The 23,398-nt window shown below is 44.8% G+C and overlaps 2 protein-coding genes across 6 annotated transcripts; one reads left to right on the top strand and one right to left on the bottom strand.

Moving 5' to 3' along the window:
* Positions 1-1,351: 1,351 nt before the first annotated feature.
* Positions 1,352-16,016, top strand: bnip2 (BCL2 interacting protein 2). Of its 5 annotated transcripts, none has more exons than XM_056281419.1 (11): positions 1,353-2,437; positions 5,769-5,864; positions 7,842-7,909; positions 8,020-8,196; positions 10,385-10,567; positions 10,797-10,899; positions 10,989-11,120; positions 11,336-11,422; positions 11,514-11,612; positions 11,950-11,985; positions 15,191-16,016. In XM_056281419.1, the coding sequence occupies exons 1-11, from the start codon at positions 2,067-2,069 to the stop codon at positions 15,246-15,248; spliced, it is 1,410 nt and encodes a 469-aa protein (XP_056137394.1). In that variant the 5' UTR covers positions 1,353-2,066; the 3' UTR covers positions 15,249-16,016. The 5 variants fall into 5 exon arrangements, with proteins under 5 accessions (XP_056137397.1, XP_056137396.1, XP_056137394.1 ...); XM_056281418.1 differs by having other exon boundaries at positions 8,008-8,196; XM_056281422.1 differs by lacking the exon at positions 5,769-5,864 and having other exon boundaries at positions 1,352-2,437.
* Positions 16,017-16,136: 120 nt separating this feature from the next.
* Positions 16,137-17,726, bottom strand: gcnt3 (glucosaminyl (N-acetyl) transferase 3, mucin type). The gene has a single exon (XM_056281423.1). It carries the CDS (start codon positions 17,687-17,689, stop codon positions 16,406-16,408), a length of 1,284 nt encoding a protein of 427 aa, XP_056137398.1. The 5' UTR covers positions 17,690-17,726; the 3' UTR covers positions 16,137-16,405.
* Positions 17,727-23,398: the final 5,672 nt, after the last annotated feature.

Here is a 23,398-nt window from a genome sequence, read left to right as displayed (position 1 = left end):
CCCCTAGTGGTCCGTGGTGTAATTGCAAGGGGTCCGTGAAAATAAAATATCTTTTAAAAAAAAGATCCTGACATTTATACAAAATAGGATTATTTTACTCAAATGTGACTGAGACCTTTATCTACCTAAACTATAAAGGGTAACAGGACTTTTTTCTCTAATTACATCTGTTTCACAAGTGTAATTTATTGTATTTTAATAAGAGATCTCGCTGCCATTTGCATTGTTAACAGTTACTGCATAAAAATTCTGTTGTCACATATATCTGAAAGTTACTGAATACATATTCTGTTTTGTTACATATATCTGAAAGTTACTGCATACATATTCTGTTTTGTTACATATATCTGAAAGTTACTGAATACATATTCTGTGTTGTTACATATATCTGGAAGTTACTGCATAAGAATTCTGTTTTGTTAACTATATCTAAGTTACAACTGAAAGCTCTTATTTTTGCCCCAAAGAGGGAATAAATGCTATAATGCAATTTAAAATGCAGTTTCTACTGTTTCCATCAAATTGCAACCCCCCTCCCCCAAGATCAGGTGGAGGGGTCCTCAGGGTAGATCAAAAATACGCAGGGGGTCCAGGACCCCAAAAAGGTTGAGAACCACTGGTCTAGAGGGTTTTCTTTTCTCTTCTTCTTCTTCTTCTTCTTCTTCTTCTTCTTCTTCTTCTTCTTCTTCTTCTTCATCTGCATCATCATCATGTTTGGGCATCATATAAAACATGGGCAGGCTTAGCTTGGCTATAAAAAAACGACAGATTATATTTGATATTATATTCGGTTTTTTTTTGTTTTTTTCTGCTGGTTTAAAAGAGAGAATTGAACCGGGGACCCAGCACACATGGGTGTTTGTGTATAAGCGACGCAGATAGCAGACATAATGAGGGACTTTTGATATGACCGCACAGATAGGCTTATAATAATAGATCTGTCTCTAAAATAGAAAAAAATGGATCATTTTACTTGTCAAACGGGGAGGGGGGCAAACTCTATAGACTAATTTAGAAAATCTTCCCTACTTTTTAAAATCACTATCTGCTAGAGCTTCTTTTTGGGGGGGGGGGCTGATTTGAAATCCAGTAACAATGCAACATGCGGAAAAGTGTCAGGGAGACCTGGCAACCACGGGAGAGACGATTGGCTGGCAGGGAAACAACAGCCCCACGATTGGCTGGCAGGGGAAACAACAGCCCCACGATTGGCTGGCAGGGGAAACAACAGCCCCACGATTGACTGGCAGGGAAACTAACAGCCCCACGATTGGCTGGCAGGCAAATTAACAGCCCCACGATTGGCTGGCAGGGAAACAACGGTCCCGGAGAAAGGCTCGGGTTGGCTAGCGCTAGCAAACACCCGAAGCATCAGCCCTCCGCTAACCGAGCGGTCTCTTAAGCTCCGCGACGGACCGGGTCCGGTGCACCGCTGACCCGGCAAACAGGGCTCTTGCGATGGTTGGGGGGAAAGTCGGGTCTTCGCTGAAAACGACCCCGTTTCGATGGATTACAGCTGGTTTGGGCTCTGTAAACGGCGGCGCCCTCGCCCACTGTCGCTAGCGGCCGTTAGCCAGGAAAGTCGCTTAGCGCGCGAGAGGAAGGAAGGAAGGAAGCGAGCGAGCGAGGAAAGGGACAAAGTAAGTCTGCTGCGCACCGCCGCCTAGGCGAAGCTAACAACCCCTCTCTCTCTCCCCACCCACCCCCGCCGGGACCCTCAACACCGCGCCGCCACCACCGAGAACGGTAATCTCCCCCCCGTAGAGCCCTCCAAGGAAGCCGAGCGCTTGTTTTGTCCAAAAGGATATGCGGCTAGTCGGCGTAGCTAGCAGTCGACACCCGCGGGTCTGCCCGGATAGCTGCGCGGCTAACGTGCGCTAGCTAGTTAGCTAGCGGCTTCCGTTAGACGTTGCGTAAATCGGACGCGACGCCGCTTAGCTAACGGTTATAAAGCCTCGTAGCGCGCCCGTGTCCGGGTCGTGACGTATAAAACGCTTGGCGGCCCGTTTCTCGCTCTCTCTCTCTCCGCCCTGAGCCGTGCGACCAAGGCGGCGTAGGAATTAACGATGGCCTCGGACGTGACCGAAAGCCAAGCGGCGCTGAAGGGACTGCGTGACCCGAGCGTGAACAACGGGAGCCCGAGGCTTGACACACCCGGAAGGACTCACGGGGATCCGGGGAGCAGAGGGGCGTCAAGTCCCTCATCCCCCGGGGTGTCGGGGGACGGCGGCGGGGGAGACTCGGACGAGACGCAACGCAGCGCAGTTTCCGCGGTGGACAATGGCGGAGAGGCGCCCGAGGAGAGTCGCACGGAAACGGGAGGTTCGCCGCAGGAAAGGACGGCCCCGGACAATGGACATAAACAACCCGAGGCAAGGAGCTCTACTCCGGTGGCTTCTTCCCGGTCTCCCCCAACCTCTGGTGGACCCAATGGAAGGTAGGATGTGTGCACAAACACCCCCTTCACTGGGTATACACGGTTACACTTTCCACAGTTGAATGTGGAGAACACAGCCTGGAAACCTGTTGCCGTTGTTGAGTAGTGCTGGGCAATGTGGCAGATAGTGTCATTATGATCATTATTGGGGGGTTTTACACACTGTACAAGTTTCAAAACATCTGCATAAATACCATGTGTAAGAATCCAACTAAGGTTTGTCATATCGAACTGTTTGGTAATGTAAAGCAGGGGTTCTCAGCCTTTTTGGGGTCCTGGACCCCCTGCGTATTTTTGATCTACCCTGAGGACCCCTCCACCTGATCTTGGGGGAGGGGGGTTGCAATTTGATAGAAACAGTAGAAACTGCATTTTAAATTGCATTATAGCATTTATTCACTCTTTGGGGCAAAAATAAGAGCTTTCAGTTGTAACTTAGATATAGTTAACAAAACAGAATATGTATTCAGTAACTTTCAGATATATGTAACAAAACAGAATATGTATTCAGTAACTTTCAGATATATGTAACAAAACAGAATATGTATTCAGTAACTTTCAGATATATGTAACACCAGAATTGTTATGCAGTAACTTTTAACAATGCAAACGGGAGCGAGATCTCTTATTAAAATACAATAAATTACACTTGTGAAACAGATGTAATTCGAGAAAAAAGTCCTGTTACCCTTTATAGTTTAGGTAGATAAAGGTCTCAGTCACATTTGAGTAAAATAATCCTCTTTCTATAAATGTCATAGGATATTTTTTTAAAGATGTTTTATTTTCACGGACCCCTTGCAATTACACCACGGACCACTAGGGGTCCGCGGACCCCCGGTTGAGAAACACTGATGTAAAGTATAACGTATAACCCACACTAGTTTTCAAATGATACAAATATGTCACACCTGATTGGTGAGAAATTGTAGGAAACACATTCTCTTTATCATTCATGTAGATAGCAAAATTGTGTGCCACGGTTTGACTGGCCACATTTCGTTCCAATACATTACCATTGAAAGATGATAAATGTTGAATTATATCCCAGCCTTAGTTTTAACCTCTGTGCTTTCTGTTCTTTGTCGCCTCAATAACATAGTTCTCACAGGCAAAGGTAAATGCACAGCTTAACCAGTCGTTTTTTCGTTGTGAGTGGTTAGGTTTGAAAGGCTTCCTTTTATGTCTCCGTATTTAAAACGTCACCCCAAGAGAACATTTCCAAGAGAACATTTTCAAACATGTCCACACATTTCTGAAAACTTCGGCAGCGTTGGCTGTTTGGAGAATCTGCTGTTCAGGCGTTTCCCTAAATACATTAAATCATTTCACTCGAGCAAAATCAGTCCATGGAATAATGGACCGAACACAAAGAGAGGAATGCGGTTTCCGCAGTTTAATTTGCTACGTTTATGATTTTGTTTCGTTTTAAGTGTTTTTAATTCAAAGTAAAACAGCTATTGCAAAACATGTATCATAGTATGCTTACTGTCGCTGTTGTCAAGTCCCTTTTTTTCCATGGCTTAGCCTGAACAGTGGGCAAGATCTAGGCTTGTATGAAATCAAACCTGGATAAGCTACAGTGCACAATCTGTAAGCATGGCATCATTTCATCTCTCGACGTGACCTCAGCAGATTTATTGAGGACACAAGGTTATAAAAAGCCCACAAAGCGGATCTTTGTCTGCAAGTCTAGTGCTTTGCTATTAACTTTGCTTCTGCCTCCTCAACTTTTCTGGACGTTAAACACATCTGTAGGTTTAGTAATAGCAGTTGTTCTCGCGTTTAGAAACTGCATCAATATTAATTAAGGAAAGACCATGTAATATATAGGCCTATTCTAAGAGCACCTAAATCTTTTGTCACAGTTAGAGTGAGACCGGGGGGTCATCAAAATTCAGTGGTCAGTGTAGAATTTTAGTTTTGAACATTGGCATATCAGTTTGATCTCTGCTAGCTCCATCTTGAATTTGAAAGGTATGGATATGATGATAAAAGTATGGATATAGGCAGACGAGATTCTGGTCTAAGTAACAGAGATAATGGGACATAATCAATTAACAATGGTGGGTTATTTGTCTCTCATCATCACGCGCAGTGTTTATCGGAATCAGTTAGAGCCCCAGAACAAAAATCAAACGTTTGCTAAACTTACTAAACGTTTGGTCAATAGTCATATAGATCCTGTCACCGTCATCAAATGTGTTTTGGTTAATTCAAGTCAGCCTAATTAACTCACAACAATTAGCTAATTAGAAATTCTTGGGCTGGCTGTTGCTGAATTGGCAATGGAGATGGAAACTTTCTCAAAGTTTAAAATAAAAACATTTTCCTATATCAAAATTGCAATGGAGATTCTCGTTTGGGTGGGACCTTAACCAAGAAATGCATAGGCAAGCATTTGCATGCTTCGTTTCAGCCAGTCCAATCAACTCAAATGATCTGGGACTCATTTCGCATAACCTCCAAATGAAAGAAATGTTACCTATGTATATATTCTTTCAGAACTTTGGTTGGTTTTGAATCATTTATTCCCCCCACCAATTTTTTTTCCTCAATTAGGCTGGCTCAGCAAGGCCGTCTAGCTTAGGCTGCATGTACATTAGGGCTACATGCATCCACGCTTCAGTTTCAAGAAACTTCATTCCGGTGCCATTTTCTTCGTCTTTCTGCTGGATTGTGCTCCTTGAAAGATTAGCACTAAATATAACCAAACTGATATGAAATGAGCTCTTAGAAATGTCTTGAGCACCAAATGCTTCGAATGTTTCTGTGTCTGGGAGTGCAAGTCACAGTCGTGTTTGTGATTAATGCATCAAAGAGAGCTCTGTGCACCATAGATACAGATACAATGATCAGCAATGGTAAGTAGTGTTGTGGTTTACAAGCTAAGCTCTTTACACACTGCTTCTTAGCCTCCAAGCTTTTCAAGAAGCCAGTGATCTGATTATGTGGCCAGTTCCAAGCTGAAGCTCTGGAGGAGATTCTTAATGAACATGGGAGACTGAACTGAGTATTGATTGGCCCTGCCACACACAGCACCTATTCAGTAGTTAGTGTCAGAGAGGCATGCCGTGTATTTCCTCTCCTCATGTCAGAGTTTCAGGCATGTAGGGGGGCAGTGAACTCTTGTCGCCTTTTAAAGATTGAACAAGTCCCACGCACAGTACAGAGATAAGACATTCTGTGTTCGAATTAGTTTTTCTTCCAGATAATCTTAGCTTCTTTTCCTCCCAAACTGGACAGATTTGCAACACAAGCGACCCTTTTTAACTGTCCGAGACCATCAAAGAAATCATACTGTCATAACCATTGTTTTTGTTTTTCCCAGTCTGGAGCGCTGGGAGTCAGTCGCCACAACAGAGGCACGCTTAAGAATGGAAGGGGTTGAACTTAAGGAAGAGTGGCAGGATGAGGATTTTCCAAGGTATATTTCCAAACATGCACATCGTTGCTTGGCTCCTGGTGCAAGCCTTTTAAGGCTTTTTTCAATATGAAGTTCAAGGTACATTTAGCTCCCTGAACGACCATACCGAGAATCAACCCCAGTGATTGTAACACATCTGTTTTTGTTTCCATTGCATTTAAAGGACCACAACAATCAAGGTGACCATTCAAATTATGATGGTTAAGCAACTGATATGCACACAGTGCTGTGCAAAACACTACAAAACTGTAGGCCTACACTACAAACAATTTAGGAGCAATTATTTTGTGCTCTAACTGAATGTGAATTTAATAGATGGTTCAAGAGATCAGAAGAGAATACACAAAATGTGCATCGAGATCTCTTGCATCCCTTGAATGCCTTTAAATTTCAATCTATTTGCCACATGACACTGCTTCTTTTTTTTTTGGACAAAACTGTTTAGCGTCTATACCCTGGAGTGAAAACCCAGCAGATAATTCAGTTTCATTAAAATGTAAAAACCTGAGGTGCCAATGAAAAAAATAATGCATATACATATATGACATTATACTCTATCACATAAATGGTTATTTCAACAACGACATGGCAGAAAATTGATAAAAACACAATATAACTCAAAGCGTTTTGTGGTATGGCTCAAGTTAAAGCAATTATCCAACAATCTCAATCTGATTGCATGGTCTCAAATGTATTACAGACAAGGGGAACAACATACATTAACATGAACTCATAACTTGTGGTTTGTAAATTAAATCTTGAAGAAAGTTTTTTTTTTCATTCTCAACCATCGCCTGCAACAATACTGCGGTTGCATCAAAATGGCGAGACTCTGCCACAGTTTGCTGTCAAGTGGCCAAGAATAGCGTCCAGTGTGTTTTGTCACTTGGTTGTTCTTATGTTAGCACCTCTGATTGTTGTGGTCTCAAATCGTCTTGTAGTTCTTTTTTTTTTCCTTTGGCAGCATTGATTATGCATTTGATGGACGTCCAGGTGGCGTGGCGGTCTATTCCGTTGCCTACCAACATGGGGATATCGCCAGTTCAAATCCCTGTGTTGCCTCCGGCTTGATTGAGCGTCCCTACGGACACAATTGGCCGTGTCTGCAGGTGGGAAGCCGGATGTGGGTATGTGTCCTGGTCGCTGCACTAACGCCTCCTCTGGTCAATTGAGGCGCCTGTTTGGGGGGTGGGTGGGGGGGGACTGGAGGGAATAGTGTGATCTTCCCACACGCTACGTCCCCCTGGTGAAATGCCTCACTGTCGGGTGAAAAGAAGTGGCTGGCATCTCCTCATGTATGGGAGGAGGCATGTGGTAGTCTGCAGCCCTCCCCGGATTTGGCAGAGGGGGTGGAGCAGTGACCGGGACTGCTCGGAAGAGTGGGGCAATTGGCCAGATACAATTGGGGAGACAAAGGGGGGGGGGGGTTGAAAAGAAAAAAAAAGATTATGCATTTGATGCGTCATACCCTGCTCCCTGCTCATCATACATACTCAAGCTCATACATGCTCATACAGCTCATTCCATACACATTCTCATCACAAACTGCTGAGTCAAGCTCCTGCTGACTCCTCGCCCAAATACAATTCAGGAGCTGCTTGTTATATATTTTTATGGAATCTGCTTCAAATTTGGCTGTTCAGAGATACTTGTTGATCTCTGCCACTTCTCATTAGCATTATCGTTATCCAGTCTGAGATGTTTGCCACAACTCCCTCCACCCCATGGGACCTAGAGCTTGGTACTTTGGTACTACATTCTGGGTTGGTACTAATTTTTAGTACCTGGTCCCAAGACAGAACCATGTTGTGTCTAATGTGAATGCTTTCTGAACCCATGAGCCTGATAAGTCACTGTGACACAGGTTGATAGTCAAAAAAAGGCCTATTGACTCCTTTGTATTCTAAGCTCTCACAGACACATTGAGCAACAGTCCTATTCATTAGCCCTATCCCCTCATGTTGCTTTAAATTTTAGGCCCCTGCCGGAGGAAGAGGAGCTTGATGAAGAGCTTTTTGTTGGAACCTCTAGCGAAGGAGAACCAGGTAGTTTAACAGATTGCAGTCTGTGCTGTGTTATACTGGTCTTGTGGAGCATCAATCATTATTACTAATCTGACATTTACATCCCATTAATAACTCAGGCTCCTCTCCAGGCTATGCAGTCAACCATGGAAAGAAAGCCAAAAAGAAGCTTGCAGCTCCAGACATCAGCCTGAACCTTGACTGCAGTGAGGGCTCACTTCTCTCCGATGAGCTGGACGAAAGCACAGAGCTGGACCTAGATGACATAGACACACCCTCAGACAACAGCAATGAGTTTGAATGGGAAGGTATGGTCCTCGCGTTTTTGTTTTAACAAAAAAATCTTTTCGCAGTACTTCGATAATGTCTTTCAACCCTGATATTTGAGCAATTGTAAAAACAATTACTTTATAAACTTAGCACAAAAAGTAAGGAAATTTGTGTTTGGTAGATTATCTCTTTGTTGTAACAATGCTTCTTGGCAATAAATCTTATATCAGGCAGCTGATTGTCAGCACCTGGGGGACCGGAAGCTCAAAACAAGAGTTAATAGCAACAGCAAAATAAGCTGTTTGGCATTGGCAGAGAAGATTTGGCAAATTTTTAATGGGCGCAACCAACATACTCAGCTCTGCTGCTCATCCTATAAATGCATGTTCCTTACAAATGTGGCCCCATTTAAAAGGGAAATAAACAGGCTTTCCAACGGTATAAGATTTATTGCCAAGAAGCATTGTTACAACAAAGAGATAATCTACCAAACACAAATTTCCTTACTTTTTGTGCTAAGTATAGTTTAAAAAAAGCATATAAAAATGTTGGCTATTGGAAGATTACACTACCGTGGAAGATTGCTAAGCATGTGGTGGTGTTTTCAGGGCAACTTACCCTCATGGGGTTTATTATGTCCTACACTCCAAGTGTATTATTTATTTATTTATTTTTGTTTGTTTCCAACTTGAGTCTCATTCTTTTCTCTGATCCAAGAAACATTTTATCTTGTACGTATGAGAGTGAGTGAGTCTTCCTTAACTCTCACTTATGAGGGTCTATAGTAGGGATTGGCAACATGATCCAGGAAGGTCTGATGTGGGTGCAGGTCTTTGTTCCAACCTAACAGTTACACACCTGATTCTATTAGTCAACCAACAGTCTTCGCTAAGGACCTTGATTTGTAGACTCAGGTGTGCAACTGCTTGGCTGGAACAAACAGCTGCACCCACACCGGCCCTTTCTCCATCATGTTGCCCATCCCTGGTCTAGAGTCGGTTAAGGTCTTGACATTTGCAAGTATAGTTAAATTGTGCTGTGTTGTTGTTGTTTTTTTTTTCTTCCCACACTGCTGCCTTCCTTTCAGTCGCTTGGAAGGATTGTTTCCATACTATACCTGGAAACAGGCCGCTGGGCAGCAAGTTAATGTCTTCCGTGTGGTAAGGCCTCCTGGACAGCCCCTCGTTTCCTCCCGGCCACGAGCAATCAACCAAAAATGGCCAGATTACACTTCCTTTTTGTTTCATTTGTTTGACCAAATCAAGTGGTCTCTCATGTTGTGTACCTTATTTTATTTTCACTGAAGGTTTGAGCATGTCATCATTCCTTTCATGTCAAACTGGTACCTTGTATTTGTCATAAAATCACCCGGTCTCTGACAGAGGTCATCATGTGTGTAATAATGCTGCAATTTTTTTTCTGTTGGTAATTAATTCTCACTCATTCTTGCATAAGGAAAAAAAATGTTAGCAATTCCAAATTTCAGCTGTTTGCAGTTACAAGAAACAAGGCCATTATGCTTGTTGAGCCAAACAAAAAATGTCTGCAGCAATTGTACTATGTCTTTTTAATTGCAGCCATATTTCACACTGAAAAGAATAATACAATCTTGTGTTAAATTATGTAAAATATTGGAGCTGGGAAGAGAAAAGCTGATTTGTATCTCTCATTTGATTGATGCTGAGAAATACTATGTTACACTCTTTTTAATTTTAAAAAAATTCTAAACCTTACCCTACCTTTGAATTATACTGGATTCTAAACACAATGAAAGGACCCGGACGTCGGTATCTTCGTAACACAAATATTCAGAAAGTGAAATTTATTCTGTTATTAGGCTGAATTCCACTTGTTGCATGCGTTTCATCCTGCTTGCTGCATGCTAGATATCGCAAAATACACATGATCATCAGTGGTGCTATTTGGGCTGTACTGTTGATTTCACAGTCGTGTTTGTCTGTTTCATGAGTATTTAAACATGGAGTCGTGGAGAAATGGCCATTTAACATATATATCACGGCAAACCTTGCACACAGGGTAGGCTACACTGCTTGTTATTCTCTTGTGCTCTTCCTGTAAAATGGAAGAATAGAATAAAGGTGGCCTTGCACTCACCAAAAGAGTACAATGACGTATTTATTCACAGACAAGTCATGGCATTCCTCGGGAACAGTGACTCAGTCGGGTTTTAAGTTGGGTTTTTTTTTTTCCCCTCTTCCCTTGCAGATGATTTGCCCAAGCCAAAAACCACAGAGCTACTGCAGAAGGGTGTTGAGTCTGTCCAAGAGTACTCTGCCTTAGAGGAAAGGGATGAGGGACGGCGCTGGAGGGTATTTCGTATCGGTGATCAAGAGCACAGAGTAGACATGAAGGCTATAGAGCCCTACAAGAGGGTTATCAGCCATGGAGGTCTGTTCTATTGCCCCTTTAGGTGTTATGTATACATGACAAATTTATAGTCTGTGAAAACTGTCTGTCTTTTGGTAGACGTGCCTACTCAAAATAACTTTTTGCTATTCATGACAGCATTATTAGATATTTTTGTATTTTTCAGTATAAAAAAGTTAAATCAATGACATGGTAGGGTAGTGGGCTGACATTGGAAATTTGATTTAATGCACTCTTTCCCCCTCTACAGGTTATTATGGAGATGGGTTAAATGCTATAATCGTGTTTGCTGTGTGTTTTATGCCTGAGAGCAATCAACCAAATTACAGATACATAATGGACAATCTCTTCAAGTGAGGATTAACTTGAACTACAATACTATTATTTCCTTTTTAATTTTTTTTAAACGTGACAAGTGCTTGCTGAAATTCTCTTGCCTCAGGTATGTCATTGGCACTCTGGAGCTTTTGGTTGCTGAAAACTACATGATAGTGTATTTGAATGGCGCGACGTCAAGAAAAAAGATGCCAACCGTCGGCTGGCTGAGGAAGTGTTATCAACAGATCGACAGAAGGTGAGTCCGAGATGACAATTTTGAAGGCAGCCATGACACTTAGTTGAAAGGTTGTGGTGAACATTTAACTAAATAGGTTTGGTTGTTTTGTTTTGAAACGTGCGGAGACGTCACCCATTAGTGTGATGCATAACATGAATCCCATTGGCTGCAGCATATTATGGCGTTGAAAGAATTTGACATTGTTTACAGCTGTTCCTGATCCTTGTTTACAGGTTACGGAAGAACTTGAAGTCGCTGATAATTGTCCATCCCTCTTGGTTTATTCGCACGCTTTTGGCACTCACAAAACCCTTCATAAGGTACCTATAATTGAAAAGAGAAACCTTGAATAGATGCGCTTATAGGAATTCGAGATTCTAACATAATCGTATTTCTTGCAACATTTCCCAGCTCCAAATTTAGCCAGAAAATCAAATATGTGTACAGCCTGACAGACCTGGCAGAGTTGGTGCCTATGGAGTATGTGTCTATACCAGATTGTATCAAACAGTAAGTATACTTCGCTCAACATGCGGCTGATTCTTCTCAGTTACCTTATCTGTGACTAATTGCATCATTACAAGGAAATAGATCAGTCTTAAGGTTAATAAAAATGCAAGATACTAGAGTTACGACTCAAGTGTAAAAAACTTGGGCTCTGCTGAAAATGTGTTTTGTTTTGGTTTAAGATTCCCTAGCCGGTTGTTGAGAATGTGGATGAATTAACATGGCAGCTGCGGCACAACTTTTCCTCTTATTAGATGTTTAAGGTGCTTCTTTGGATGTTTGATTGCTGGTGGCTGTGTATCTCTCTATTCCCTAACCCAATTTCCCTGCCCCCTTTAAGGTTTGACGACGAAAAAAATAGGAAAACACGTAAAAGGTATATGCGCATTCACCCAAGGGCTTAAGCCAGGTGCCTAGGCTTTTATTTGCATTGCACGAAACTAACAGTGAATTCATTGGTTGGCTTTAAGGACTGTAATTATACACATCAGTTCGTCTTACGCCTACGTCTTGAGTGTCAGTCACCTTCTGGCCAAGACCAATAATTCTCTTCTTTTTTTTTCTTTCCACCAGCCCACATTTTCCTCTCATTCAAGTTTTTTTAGTCTGTGAGTTGATTAGTATGAACGATTGGCTCATTGACCGTAGGTCAGATGGATCTTACAAACTGTATTTCATCTTGGAGGCGAGTCATTATCGGTCCAAAGCCTATTCTTCGAAAACAGCCCATCTTCTAAAAAGTTTAGAATTCTTTATTTTTCTCTCATCAGACGGTCCATCAGCAATGAGCCAATGGCTTTTACCAAGTGTTCAGTCTTGTCACGGGTGGTTAGAATTGCTTTGGGTGAAGGTGCACCGATCATTTCATGTTTATTTGGCGTTTGAAGCACTTATCGATGGTTTATTCAAATACACAAGTTTAGAATATGACGAAGTGTAGGTAAGTGTATGTAAATGTTTTTCTGTTTTTCTTTTTGGCTCGTTTTGTCTTTAATTCCTGGACAGTGTGGAATTATTGGGCTGTGGTCAAACATAGTGTCTGTGCTATTTGAGTGCACTGTAGCCATGTCTTCATGTGGCCCCTTCAGTCACGAGCTCTCACTACACAACTGGCTTCTCGCAGCTCCTTGCATGACTCACTGCATCCTCTACTCTGATTAACTTTCACATAACTGTGTTAGACTCACTCACACAGAAGTCCCTCCATTACTGATGAGAGGTCGGTGCATTCAGAATGTCAAAGTGTGAATGTAAAGGAATATAACATGATGGGCTCTAGTTTCCGGGTCATAGCGCAGTTGAAGCCGCCGGCACTAGTTCATGGCACAAGTCGATCTAAGGTGGGGCCAATGCTTTTTTTTTTTTGTTGCTAATTTTGGGACACGCCGCCCTGGCGGTAGTTGGGTGCAGTTGTAAAAGGATTGGCTTAGAAGAAATAAATTTTCAGTAGGATTGGTGGGGGTTGTCTTCAATTACGGCCAATCATATCAGCTCGGCTCAGCTCCTCTCATTCCCTTTAAAAGCTGCGCCCTCTCTGTCATGGCGAACTGCCAGTTTCGTAATGGACAGTGGAAGTCCAGCCCGGTGTTCTGTCTATGTGCTGCCTATCGAGATGTGCTACTTATCGATTCTGCACATGGTTGGGCGAGGTTAGGGTTAGACTGCCATCAATTCGCTCTTCGGTAGCCTTTTTCAACAAGGCAGCATAAATCGTCAGAACACCGGCTGAAGCAGAAAAGCTTCTGCCAGGAGGAAACCGATGTCCTTGTTCGGGACGTGCAGAGTCGCCGAGTGCACATACAACAGACATTAACACCAAATCAGAATCAGAATCAACTTCATCGGTCAGTTGTGCCTATGCACACGAGGAGTTTGACTCCGGTTCACAGCCGCTTCTAGCACTTGCATACATCACTCACAAAAAAGAACAAAACAAGAAATAAATGGGACAACAAACAGGAAATTGGAGGCAGTTCCAATGTGATAGACAACACGCCGACATGGTGATTTGACAGGCTACCGTTTAATGTGTCTCCGTTCTCACCAGCGTCTTTCTCTTACCGGCGTAGCCTGTGAACACAGCAGGAGACCTTAAGTAGTTGTGATCATAGATCAGTTAGCCTGGGCAGTGAGTGTGTTCTTTCAGGTTGAATGAGGTTAATTTAAATATTGAAGTCACCATGCTGCTTTCCGTACGTAACGACGCACATTGACTGTTTTATGTTGGAAGACAGTGATGCATGTGCAGATGTTTTGTTTTGTAATTAAAAAAGGTTTAGGACAGTAGTCATTAGTTAAATAATTCATGAAATAGGCCAATACAGGTGCCCGGGTGGCATGGCGGTCTATTCCGTTGCCTACAAACACAAGAATCGCCGGTTCGAATCCCCGTGTTGCCTCCGGCTTGGTCAGGTGTCCCTACAGACAAAACTGGCCATGTCTGCGGGTGGGAAGCCGGATGTGGGTGTGTGTCCTGGTGGCTGCTTTAGCGCCTCCTCTTGTCGGTTGGGGCACCTGTTCAGGGGGAGGGGGAACTGGGGGGGAATAGCGTGACGCTCCCACATGTTACGCCCCCCTGGCAAAACTCCTCACTGTCAGGTGAAAAGAAGCGGCTGGCGAATCCACATGTATTGGAGGAGGTGGCAGTCTGCAGCCCTCCCCGGATCGGCAGAAGGGGTGGAGCAGCGGCGACCGGGGCGGCTCGGCGGAGTGGGGTAATTGGCCGGATACAATTGGGGAGAAAAAATGGGGGGGGGGGGGAATCCCTCCCCAAAAAAAACAGGCCAACATAACATACACAAAAGTGGCGTGAGTGATTATGGATAAGTCTACAATGCTTAGTTCACCTTCGCCTAAAGCCCGGAAACTTCCACTCATACTCACGTCTGCGCTTAGATGCGGTGTGACCAGGCGGAAACGCAGGCTCAATATTTGATTTTATTTGACACCAAACTAGCTCTGCGCCACCTGATTTTGACTGACACACCCTCTACTGCACACTCACGCCTATTCCGGCGCAAGCGATGCCATGACGAGCCCGGAAATTAGCAGGCGAGAGAAAAACCACATTACACCCAACGAAATTGTCACTACGTCTGCGTTGGTGCCTCCGCCGGCCTTGTGCCGTCCGCAAACTAGAGCCCAGTGTCTTGGTATGTTGTAGCAAGGGCAGGGGATAGGACCCACACATTTGAAGATATCGTCTATAGAAACTGTCAGTATTTTAATATCTAGAGCATGAAAAACATTTCAGTTCATATCTTATTTTACCAAGCCTAGAATTAAGGCTTTTGAAAGAAAACCTCTCCAGACAAAATCATTTATTTATTTGGTTCTCTAGAAATCCTCTGGTATCTAATAAAAGCACACATATGAAGCACTTGCTGTATTTGATGGTATCTGCTCTCACTGGGGGAAATCACATTGGACTTGTCAGGCAACACTTAAGATTATCGTCACACGTCCTCCCGATTCTCAGAAACCAGACTGCTAGGTAGTGGCCTGCTGTCGTGAGAGTCAGCCCTGTTGAACGTGCCTCCTCCGCTGTCGCAGTCTGACGAGTGCTCCATCTCTCCTCACAGAATCGACCAGGACATGCACGGCAAAGTGGAGATTGCGGCCGCCGCCGTTCCGGAGTGAATGTGCCAGCACGCCGGGGCGAAGAGGAGGAAGATTTCGTAGAATCACAGCCACTCATAATCCTGTGTTATGTAACTGGATACTTAGGTCTTTGTGTCAGAGAAGTGCCTTTTTTAAAAACTATGCTGCCTGTTACGTTGAGGAGTTCCGTGTTGTCGGTGTGCCAAGCGCTTTATCTCCCGTTCTCCTCTCGTGCTATGTAAAGTGTTTTTATACCCCCTTTTTTAATGTACAATATGTCCAACTTTGATATCGACGTTCTTCTTAGCTACCGATGTGTCTGCGGTGTATTTAAGGCACTCTGTTACAAATGGTTGATGCATGCTCCGCTTCGTTGCATTTAAATATGTATTTATATTCAATGGTGTCAAAGGAGAGAGATTAATATATTTTTATGGTTGCTCTGATTTCAAGCTGAGTTTTAGGTCCCCCCTCCCCTCCCCTCCCCGAACCCACTAAGTGGCATTCTTAGAGCAGGTTTCCCAGCACCCCTGTCAATGTTCACGTTCACTGCTGAGGTTATAGGTTAGAAATGTGCCACTAAAAAAAAACAAAACAAAACACTCCTGCCCTTCACTTGAATGCACCCACTGTCATGCACACGGAGGCCAATGTTGGCGAGCTGTAATCCGAAGTGGGATTTAGGTCTCTGCGGAAGATAACTCCCCCATGGTGTTTTCTCTAGGTATGTTGACGTTTGAGTTAAAAAGGATTTAGTCTGCTCTTTCTTGTATATTATGTTTCTGCAAGTAAATTAATTGTTCCACACTCATTTTTTGCATTTCTTTATTAGTCACAGTATTGGTTATTTTTTACAACAGTACATTTACGTTGAGTGTCATGGTATGCTTGCACTGTAACAGAAATTGTATTGTAATAAAATGAATATGTTTAATATAGTTTTATTTTTATTGATATGATGTGGTAGGGCTTCTTCTTATTATTATCATCATCATTATTATTATTAACCCGCTTGAAATGATCAGGGAAGAATAAATGTTGACGCAGTGGTGCAACTACTCATTCATGCCACTAGATGGCGCCCGTTTAAAAGATTTCATGGAAATCAGAACAAGTCACTTGCTTTGCACAGAAGACGGAGCAACCTGCCGCAAACCTCTTAAGCGCGTGCGTCACTAACGTGAGGCGTTAATAAATTACATCCTGTAATTATCTGCCGACGGCGACCGACCGCTCATTGCTCTGAAGCGAAGGTAAGCCTCCACGCATCTGATGGCGACGTCGTCCACCTCTGGGTCGAACTTGTTTGCCAGGAGGTGGTGCTGTTGGAAAACCCACTGGAGGTCACCGGCCCCGTAGACGCACACGGCTCTCCGGTGCTGCCCGGCGCACGGGGGGTACGGGGCCCCTCGGTTCACGTCCCCCTCGGAGTAACTCCACTTCACCAGGCGAGCGATGGCGTTCATGTCCGAGGCGTCGAACTTGCCGTTGGCGGGCTTCGAACCGGGCACGGCGTTCATCCGCTGCAGGGTGGCCCACAGGTGCTCGTCCGGGCTGTACGTGTCCTTCCCCCACTCCATGAACTCCCGGGTCGTCCTGTCCTCCAGCACGTGGTTCACGAAGTCTCTTGTCACCACGAAGTAGGCATTGCCTGTGAACATGGGGCTGCCGATGGGAGGGGGGCCTTTCTCCACACCGGTTCGACGGACGGTGTCGGTGACGTTGAAGTGGTATCGCCAGCGGCCCGTCTTGCCCGCGCCGGCGGCCTCGGACTCCATGCTGTTCTTGCCGTTGAGCTGCTTCAGCGCGCGGACCGTCTCGGCGTTGGTTTTGATGGGGAAATCCGTGCCGCACGTGTTGAGCAAATACCTCCACTGGACGGGGGACTTCAGCAAATCCTGCATGCAGTTCAGGTCTGCCTGCACTCGAGACCACGAGGCATAAACCACGCTCTCCAGTCTGCTGGCTAAAAACACGTTGGGGAGACAGGAAACGATTCCTTTCACGGCCCTCAGAAAGTCTTCGGGGGACTTCCGGTCCACGTGGACGCAGTAGACGTTCTGTGGGTTGTATATGGCCCGCAGGAGTCGCTCAAACATCTCAATCTTGTCGTGGATCACCATGGAGTACGCAATGGGGAAGTCTCTCTCCTCGGCGCTGAGGGGCGCCATCACGAATCCCCTATTGTCGATGTACATCTCGCAGTCCTCGGTTGCGTTGAGGTAGAACTCGTTTGATAAGGCTCGTCTCCTCTTGGATGCCAGAAGCTGGTCAAATTCCTCTTTCTTGCCTTCAATGTCCCCATGGATAATTGCTGAACAGGCAGGCAGGTCATCGGAATATTCCTGTGGCACTTTCAAATCAGACGCCGCATGCCTGGGTCCCGTGGAGCCAATTTTCCAAAAGGCAAGGCAACCAAGCATGCACATGAGTGTGATAAAGAGAATATTGAATCTCCTCCACACTGAGGGCCTGGCCATAACCACAGTGTTGCGCAAGAGTTATAACGGAGTGCAGCCTACGGCGCGGCGCAGAACACTGGGCACACTGCAGGCGACACTCCAGGTTAAATGGGAGCGGCGATTGCCTTTCATTAGTGGCGTAACGCAAACGTGTCCTCCGTCAATGGGTGTGCCAAAGACGTCAGAGGTAGAACTTTTAGTGGCTCAGAGATTAACTTTTTTTCCCCTCTTATCGTTCACAGGTAGTCGAGTTTGTATTATGCAGCACAACTGGCACTGAATTTGAACTACACAGTACAGTGGGAACTGAGTTTGAAATGTAGAGTAGCTGAATTAATCTAAGGGTAGGGGAGAAGGGGTAGGAACAACCAAGCGTATACCCCCTCCTGCTGCTTCCCCAACATATAATAAATGATCTGATGCATGCGGAGATTTGTTCGCTGAGTCTGATGTATTGATCACTTCAGATTATTGGCAACGGCTTATCTGTATTGCAGCGAATTCGGGGGTGGGGGAGGGCAGTCCGAGTCTGACGGCGGTGAGTTGTCAGTGAGTTGTGTTACCAGCGTTGTGTTCAGATGAAACGAATTATACTCGAACGACCGCGTCGGCCAGCTTTAAATGCAGGGAATTCGGGGGGGGGGGGCGGGGGGAGTCCGTGACCGCCACTACAGCCGGGACGCGAACCCGTACCTCCCGCACCGCGGGCGACAGCGTTAACCACTCGACTAAAGGGTCCGACTTACCCACGCACGTTACACTATCCCGCTCAGCGGGCAGTGGAGTCGCCGCTGGCGTGGGGAGCGCGGTGATCCTGCCTGGAGGAGGGCCTACAGTGGTGGCGGAAGACCCGCCGAAACGGAGTCAGGTTGCCGAGCGGGGCTTGCGCCGACGCATGAGGAGGAAGACCGACCGAGGGCCAGCCCGGCTTGTCAAAATGGCGTCCTGACAAACCTGAACGGAGGGTCACGCCTAAGCCTATTGTTGGCACTGGGGCGCATGGCAGTATTAAGGCGGTGCGTACGAAGCTGGTAAGGGTTTTTGCTACCAAATCCGCATCAGACCTTGACGCAGGGACGCTGTCTATGTATCTTAAAGCAAAGCTTGGCCGGGATGTGATCTGTGGACGCACGGACACTGCGCGCAACAGATTCGGCGCATTGAAAGCAGTGGCGCCCCCAAGGGGTGGCCACGGGTGGCCACGGCCACCCTGATACTATCCCTGCCCCCCCCCCCCCCGCTGGCCCCCCCAGCCACGAGTCGCATATGCAGAATATGCTTGTGATCTGATATTTTCATTTTTCATTTCTGGACATTTACAAGATAACAATGAATTGTTTAACATGTTACAATATATACAGATACATAACACATTAAAACAGAATTGTTGTGGAACTCAAAATGTTAACTGTACTGGTATTAGTCGATGCACATCAGATATTTAGTAACATTAACTGTCAAAAAAATAAGAAACCAAAGTATTTCAGTATGCGATTCCTTAACTCTCATGCTGGCAGTTTCCAACTAGCCTATACATTATACTGCAACAGCATAATAGAATTCCTGAAATTCAGTCATGGCTTTTGGTTTTGGTGTGCCACCCCAAGATTTTCAGTGGCCCCATTTGGCCACCCCCTGTGAAAAAATTCTGGGGGCGCCACTGATCGAAAGTGTGCTGAATGCAATGAAGTCGCCGAGATGTACAGCTCGGAAATCTGGCCGGAAGGCCCTGTTGTGAGGCGGTACTGTGAGCCGCGCGTTATTATGAAACCCACTGCTTTTCTGGGCACTCTGTCTCTGATTGGCCAGTACTCGTAGCCGTTTTCCGCGAACTCTGCCTCTGATTGGCTAGTACTCGTCACCTCCGTTGGTTAGGTTGGCTAAGGTTAGGGTTAGTGTGGGGTTAGGGATAGGGTTAGCCAATCAGAGGTCTTCCTAGTCTTGCCCAGAAAAACAGTGGGATCCATAATAACGCGTGAGCCACGCAAGGCTGTGGTGACAGGGTCTAGCGCCGGTGCTACTCTGCCGGATAGGCCAGCAGCAGCCGCACCCGGCACCTAAACTCTCAAAATGCGGGTTGTATCCTACAACGCACACAGCCTGCGAGTAGGACACAGTGCTGCGGATGAATCAAGACGTCTGGTGGCGGACACACTGCCGGACGAGTGAGACATTCTGTGCATACAAGAGACCCGGCTTGCCAAACAGCGCTTAGACGGACAACTCTATACACGTGGATTTCCATGGTGCTGGTGAATCCGCCACTGATCTCAGCACCAAAACAGTACGAGGTAGGACACCTGGTGGTGTGGCTGTGCTCTGCAACTGCGAATACGACCCGCTGGTTAAGGTTGTTTCCTTCTGTTCCTTTCTTTACTTAACCCTACAGAATGGACGCTTAAAGCTTTACCTGCTTACTTATCACGTTATTGACAGGAAATCCTCAGGCCATGCAGTGCAGTTACTTTCGTCTCTAGCCAGCGTCACTCGCGGCCTGTGTCACACTCTAATTGCTCCCCAGAACCACAAACTAGGAATAACGATCCTGGTTGTTACAAAGGGGGTACGTTTAAATGTTGATTGGGCCGAGTTTAATTATAGTGATACAAAGTTTATAGTTTTAAATGTGTATACACCTTATGAATCCTGTGAGACTGAGGATGAATTTCTGAACAGGCTAGCCTCTGCTCATTCTTTTATTGAGGACCGTGATTCATCTTGTGTCTCATGTAATTGGAGATTTTAATGCTGACTTGTCAGATAGCAGTTCTGTAGTTGCAAAACATCTGCTGCAGTTTTGTAATGATAGCAATTTAATACTATCTGGCGAAGTATTCTTGCCTGATAAGAATTTTACTTATGTAAGTGAAGCGTGGCATACCACTCCTTGGCTTGTATGTGTACAGCAGATCAGAGGTGGGAAGTAACGAAGTACAAATACTTCGTTACTGTACTTAAGTAGATTTTATCAGGTATCTGTACTTTACTTGGATATTTCTTTTTCTGACAACTTTTTACTTTTACTCAGGGGTTAAAGTGGGATTTGGTAAGTGGGGGATCTCTGTATTAGAGAGGTGGGCAAAAGTACGGGAGTGATAGGTAGCTAGCTAACGTTAGGCTAGCTAACCACTGGTCCAGTAGTCCCGACGTTAGCATTGTTAGCTAATAATAGCTACCGGTAGCTAACGTTTGCTAGCTAGTTAGTTATTTGAATGAAAATATTGCATGGCCAGAGCTAAGGTTGGACAAACATAACTAGCTAGCTACCGGTAACGTTACCGGACGCTACCGATAGTTAGCTTGCCTGGCAGCTTTCAAACAGCTAGCCAGCAACGTCAGCAACTAGCTAGCAACGTTACCGGGTGGAAGATAGCTAGTTAGCTAGCTAGCTAACGTTACGTTCGCTAACGTTAGTTGCTTGAATGAAAACCACAGCAGAGCTAGACAAAACTATTGGAAATACTATTGGAAATACACTGAAGATACTCACTACATTTTAACACACATTTCCGTACTTTCTGCCCCTCACATTTTCAAAACAGGCTCGTTACTTTAGTTTTAATGCATTCGGGGGGAATGATCGATTATTAACATTATAACCCTGTAGACTCATAAATCAATCTCTAAACGCTTAGCGGAGATGATCTCGGATAGTCTCGCGATACCAGACGGACGTGATTTTATTTGAAGTTGGGACGGTTCAGATAATAGTAGAGCTGAACGATTTGGGGGAAAAAGGACAATACCAGTGTTGTCGCATGTTTTCTTTATTATTATTATTCATATTTTCTGGGGCTAGGCCTATCATAAAACGATCTACTTCTCTGGCTAACATTCACGGTGCCTTGATGGAAGTCATGGACGTTTGAATTCATAAAACGATCTTTTCACTGAGGACTATTTTCGGGCTAGACTTTTCAAATTGATCTGTGCCTTCAGCTAAATTGAAACACAGTGAGAATGTAACGTTGACTAAAAATAAAGGTGGCATGGTGAAATGGTCGAGCCTGTACCTTTTACTTTTATACTTTGAGTACATTTCAGAGCCTGTACTTGTTACTTTCAACTTGAGTAAAGAAGTTGAGTCAGTACTTCTACTTTTACCAGAGTCTATTTTTACGCAAGTGTCTGCACTTCTACTTGAGTAAAGAATGTGTGTACTTTTGCCACCTCTGCAGCAGATACCCATGCCTCTCTGGATGCTATGGGTTGGCCACCTCTGATCACATACCTGTTGCTATGTTACTAAATGTTGAGAATGTACCCCTGCTGGCTGTTACTGGTAATGCTGCTAATACAGGGAAGCTAGATGGGACAAATCTGACTGAGGAGGATATTGATCAAATATTCTAGCCTAACTGACAGATTGCTTAATAATATTGCACTGCCTAGGGGTGCTTTAATGTGCTTAAATATGAATTGCGAAGACCTACATCATGCTGCTGACCTCTGCATCATGTACGATAATATTGTAATGGCTCTTAATGCCTCCAGTGAGCCCTTCCGTAAACACAGGAATAAGGTGCATAATATCAAACCTGCATGGTGGAATGAGTTGGTGGCTGAACAACATGCTGCAGCTGGAGAAGCCTTTGCACTCTGGTCTGAGTCAGGAAGGCCTAGACAGGGGGCATTGTTTGAGCATTAAAAAAAACAAGATTTAAATATGCTCTTCGTTTTGTTAAGCAAAATGAGAACACAATGAGGGCGGACTCGCTTGCCAGGAAGTTGGCAAGTAATAATCATCATGGCTTCTGGGAAGAGGTCAAAGTCATGAATAATCGTAACCCCCCCCCCTACCGTCTGATATTGAGGGTGTTTGTGGCCCAGACAAAAATAGCTGAGGTATGGCGAGAGCATTATTGTAATTTATTTAGCTGTGTTAAGAGTAATGCAGTCGTAGTGGGTGATGCTGATCTCTCTGTTAACACGGTAGTCAGGTCACCTGATGACTCAGATGCCATTATGAAGCTACATTATAACAAGACTTGTGGTATGGACTGCATTACTGCAGAACACCTCAAATATGCCAGTCTTAGGCTCTGCCCAATGCTTGCCATGTGTTTCGGCTCTAACCAGCCCCACGAAAAACTGCTACCGGTTCACATCCAGACTTCAAAAGCCCTGGCGAGACAGACAGCCTGTATCTCTTATGATCTGACTGTGTTGTACTGTGTTGTACTGTGTATGGACGCCTCACATGTTGTGTGTGTGTGCGTGCTTGTGGAGAGTAGGGGTGTCATGTAGGCCTAAATGGTTTTTTTCTTTTATTGTATTGTTGCTCTCATGCTATGGACCGGCTGTGTGTCCGAAATAAAGATTATTATTATGTTACGGCCTCCTCCTCTTCCTGCCTGCTGGCGTCCTCTCTGTTTCAGTCTCAGGTTGGCGGGTTCCCGCGCTTCGGGGGAGATCTGCACGCTTCCTTGGACTTCCAGATCCCACCGCTTCCCCCCTCCCACCAGCACATTGTTTTTTTTTAACTTTACTTATCTTTTTTTTTGTATTATTGAATATTTTGATTGTTGTTGCAACCCTCGACTTGTCTCCCTTCTTTTGTCACGTCCCTTGAGGTGGGGTTGTAACGTTTACATGTTCGAAATAAATCCTCCTCCTCCCCCTCGTCACTGCAACCTGCAAGAAACGGATGTCTCTGAAAACATGACGACAGAGCTCAGAACAGAGTTAGTCATCTGATTTTGGTTTTGCATGGTTAGACCATCTCAC

The sequence above is a fragment of the Lampris incognitus genome, chromosome 6 (genome assembly GCF_029633865.1).
Source record: "Lampris incognitus isolate fLamInc1 chromosome 6, fLamInc1.hap2, whole genome shotgun sequence".
NCBI classification, from domain to species: domain Eukaryota; kingdom Metazoa; phylum Chordata; class Actinopteri; order Lampriformes; family Lampridae; genus Lampris; species Lampris incognitus.
This window is presented reverse-complemented; position numbering and strand designations above follow the sequence as displayed.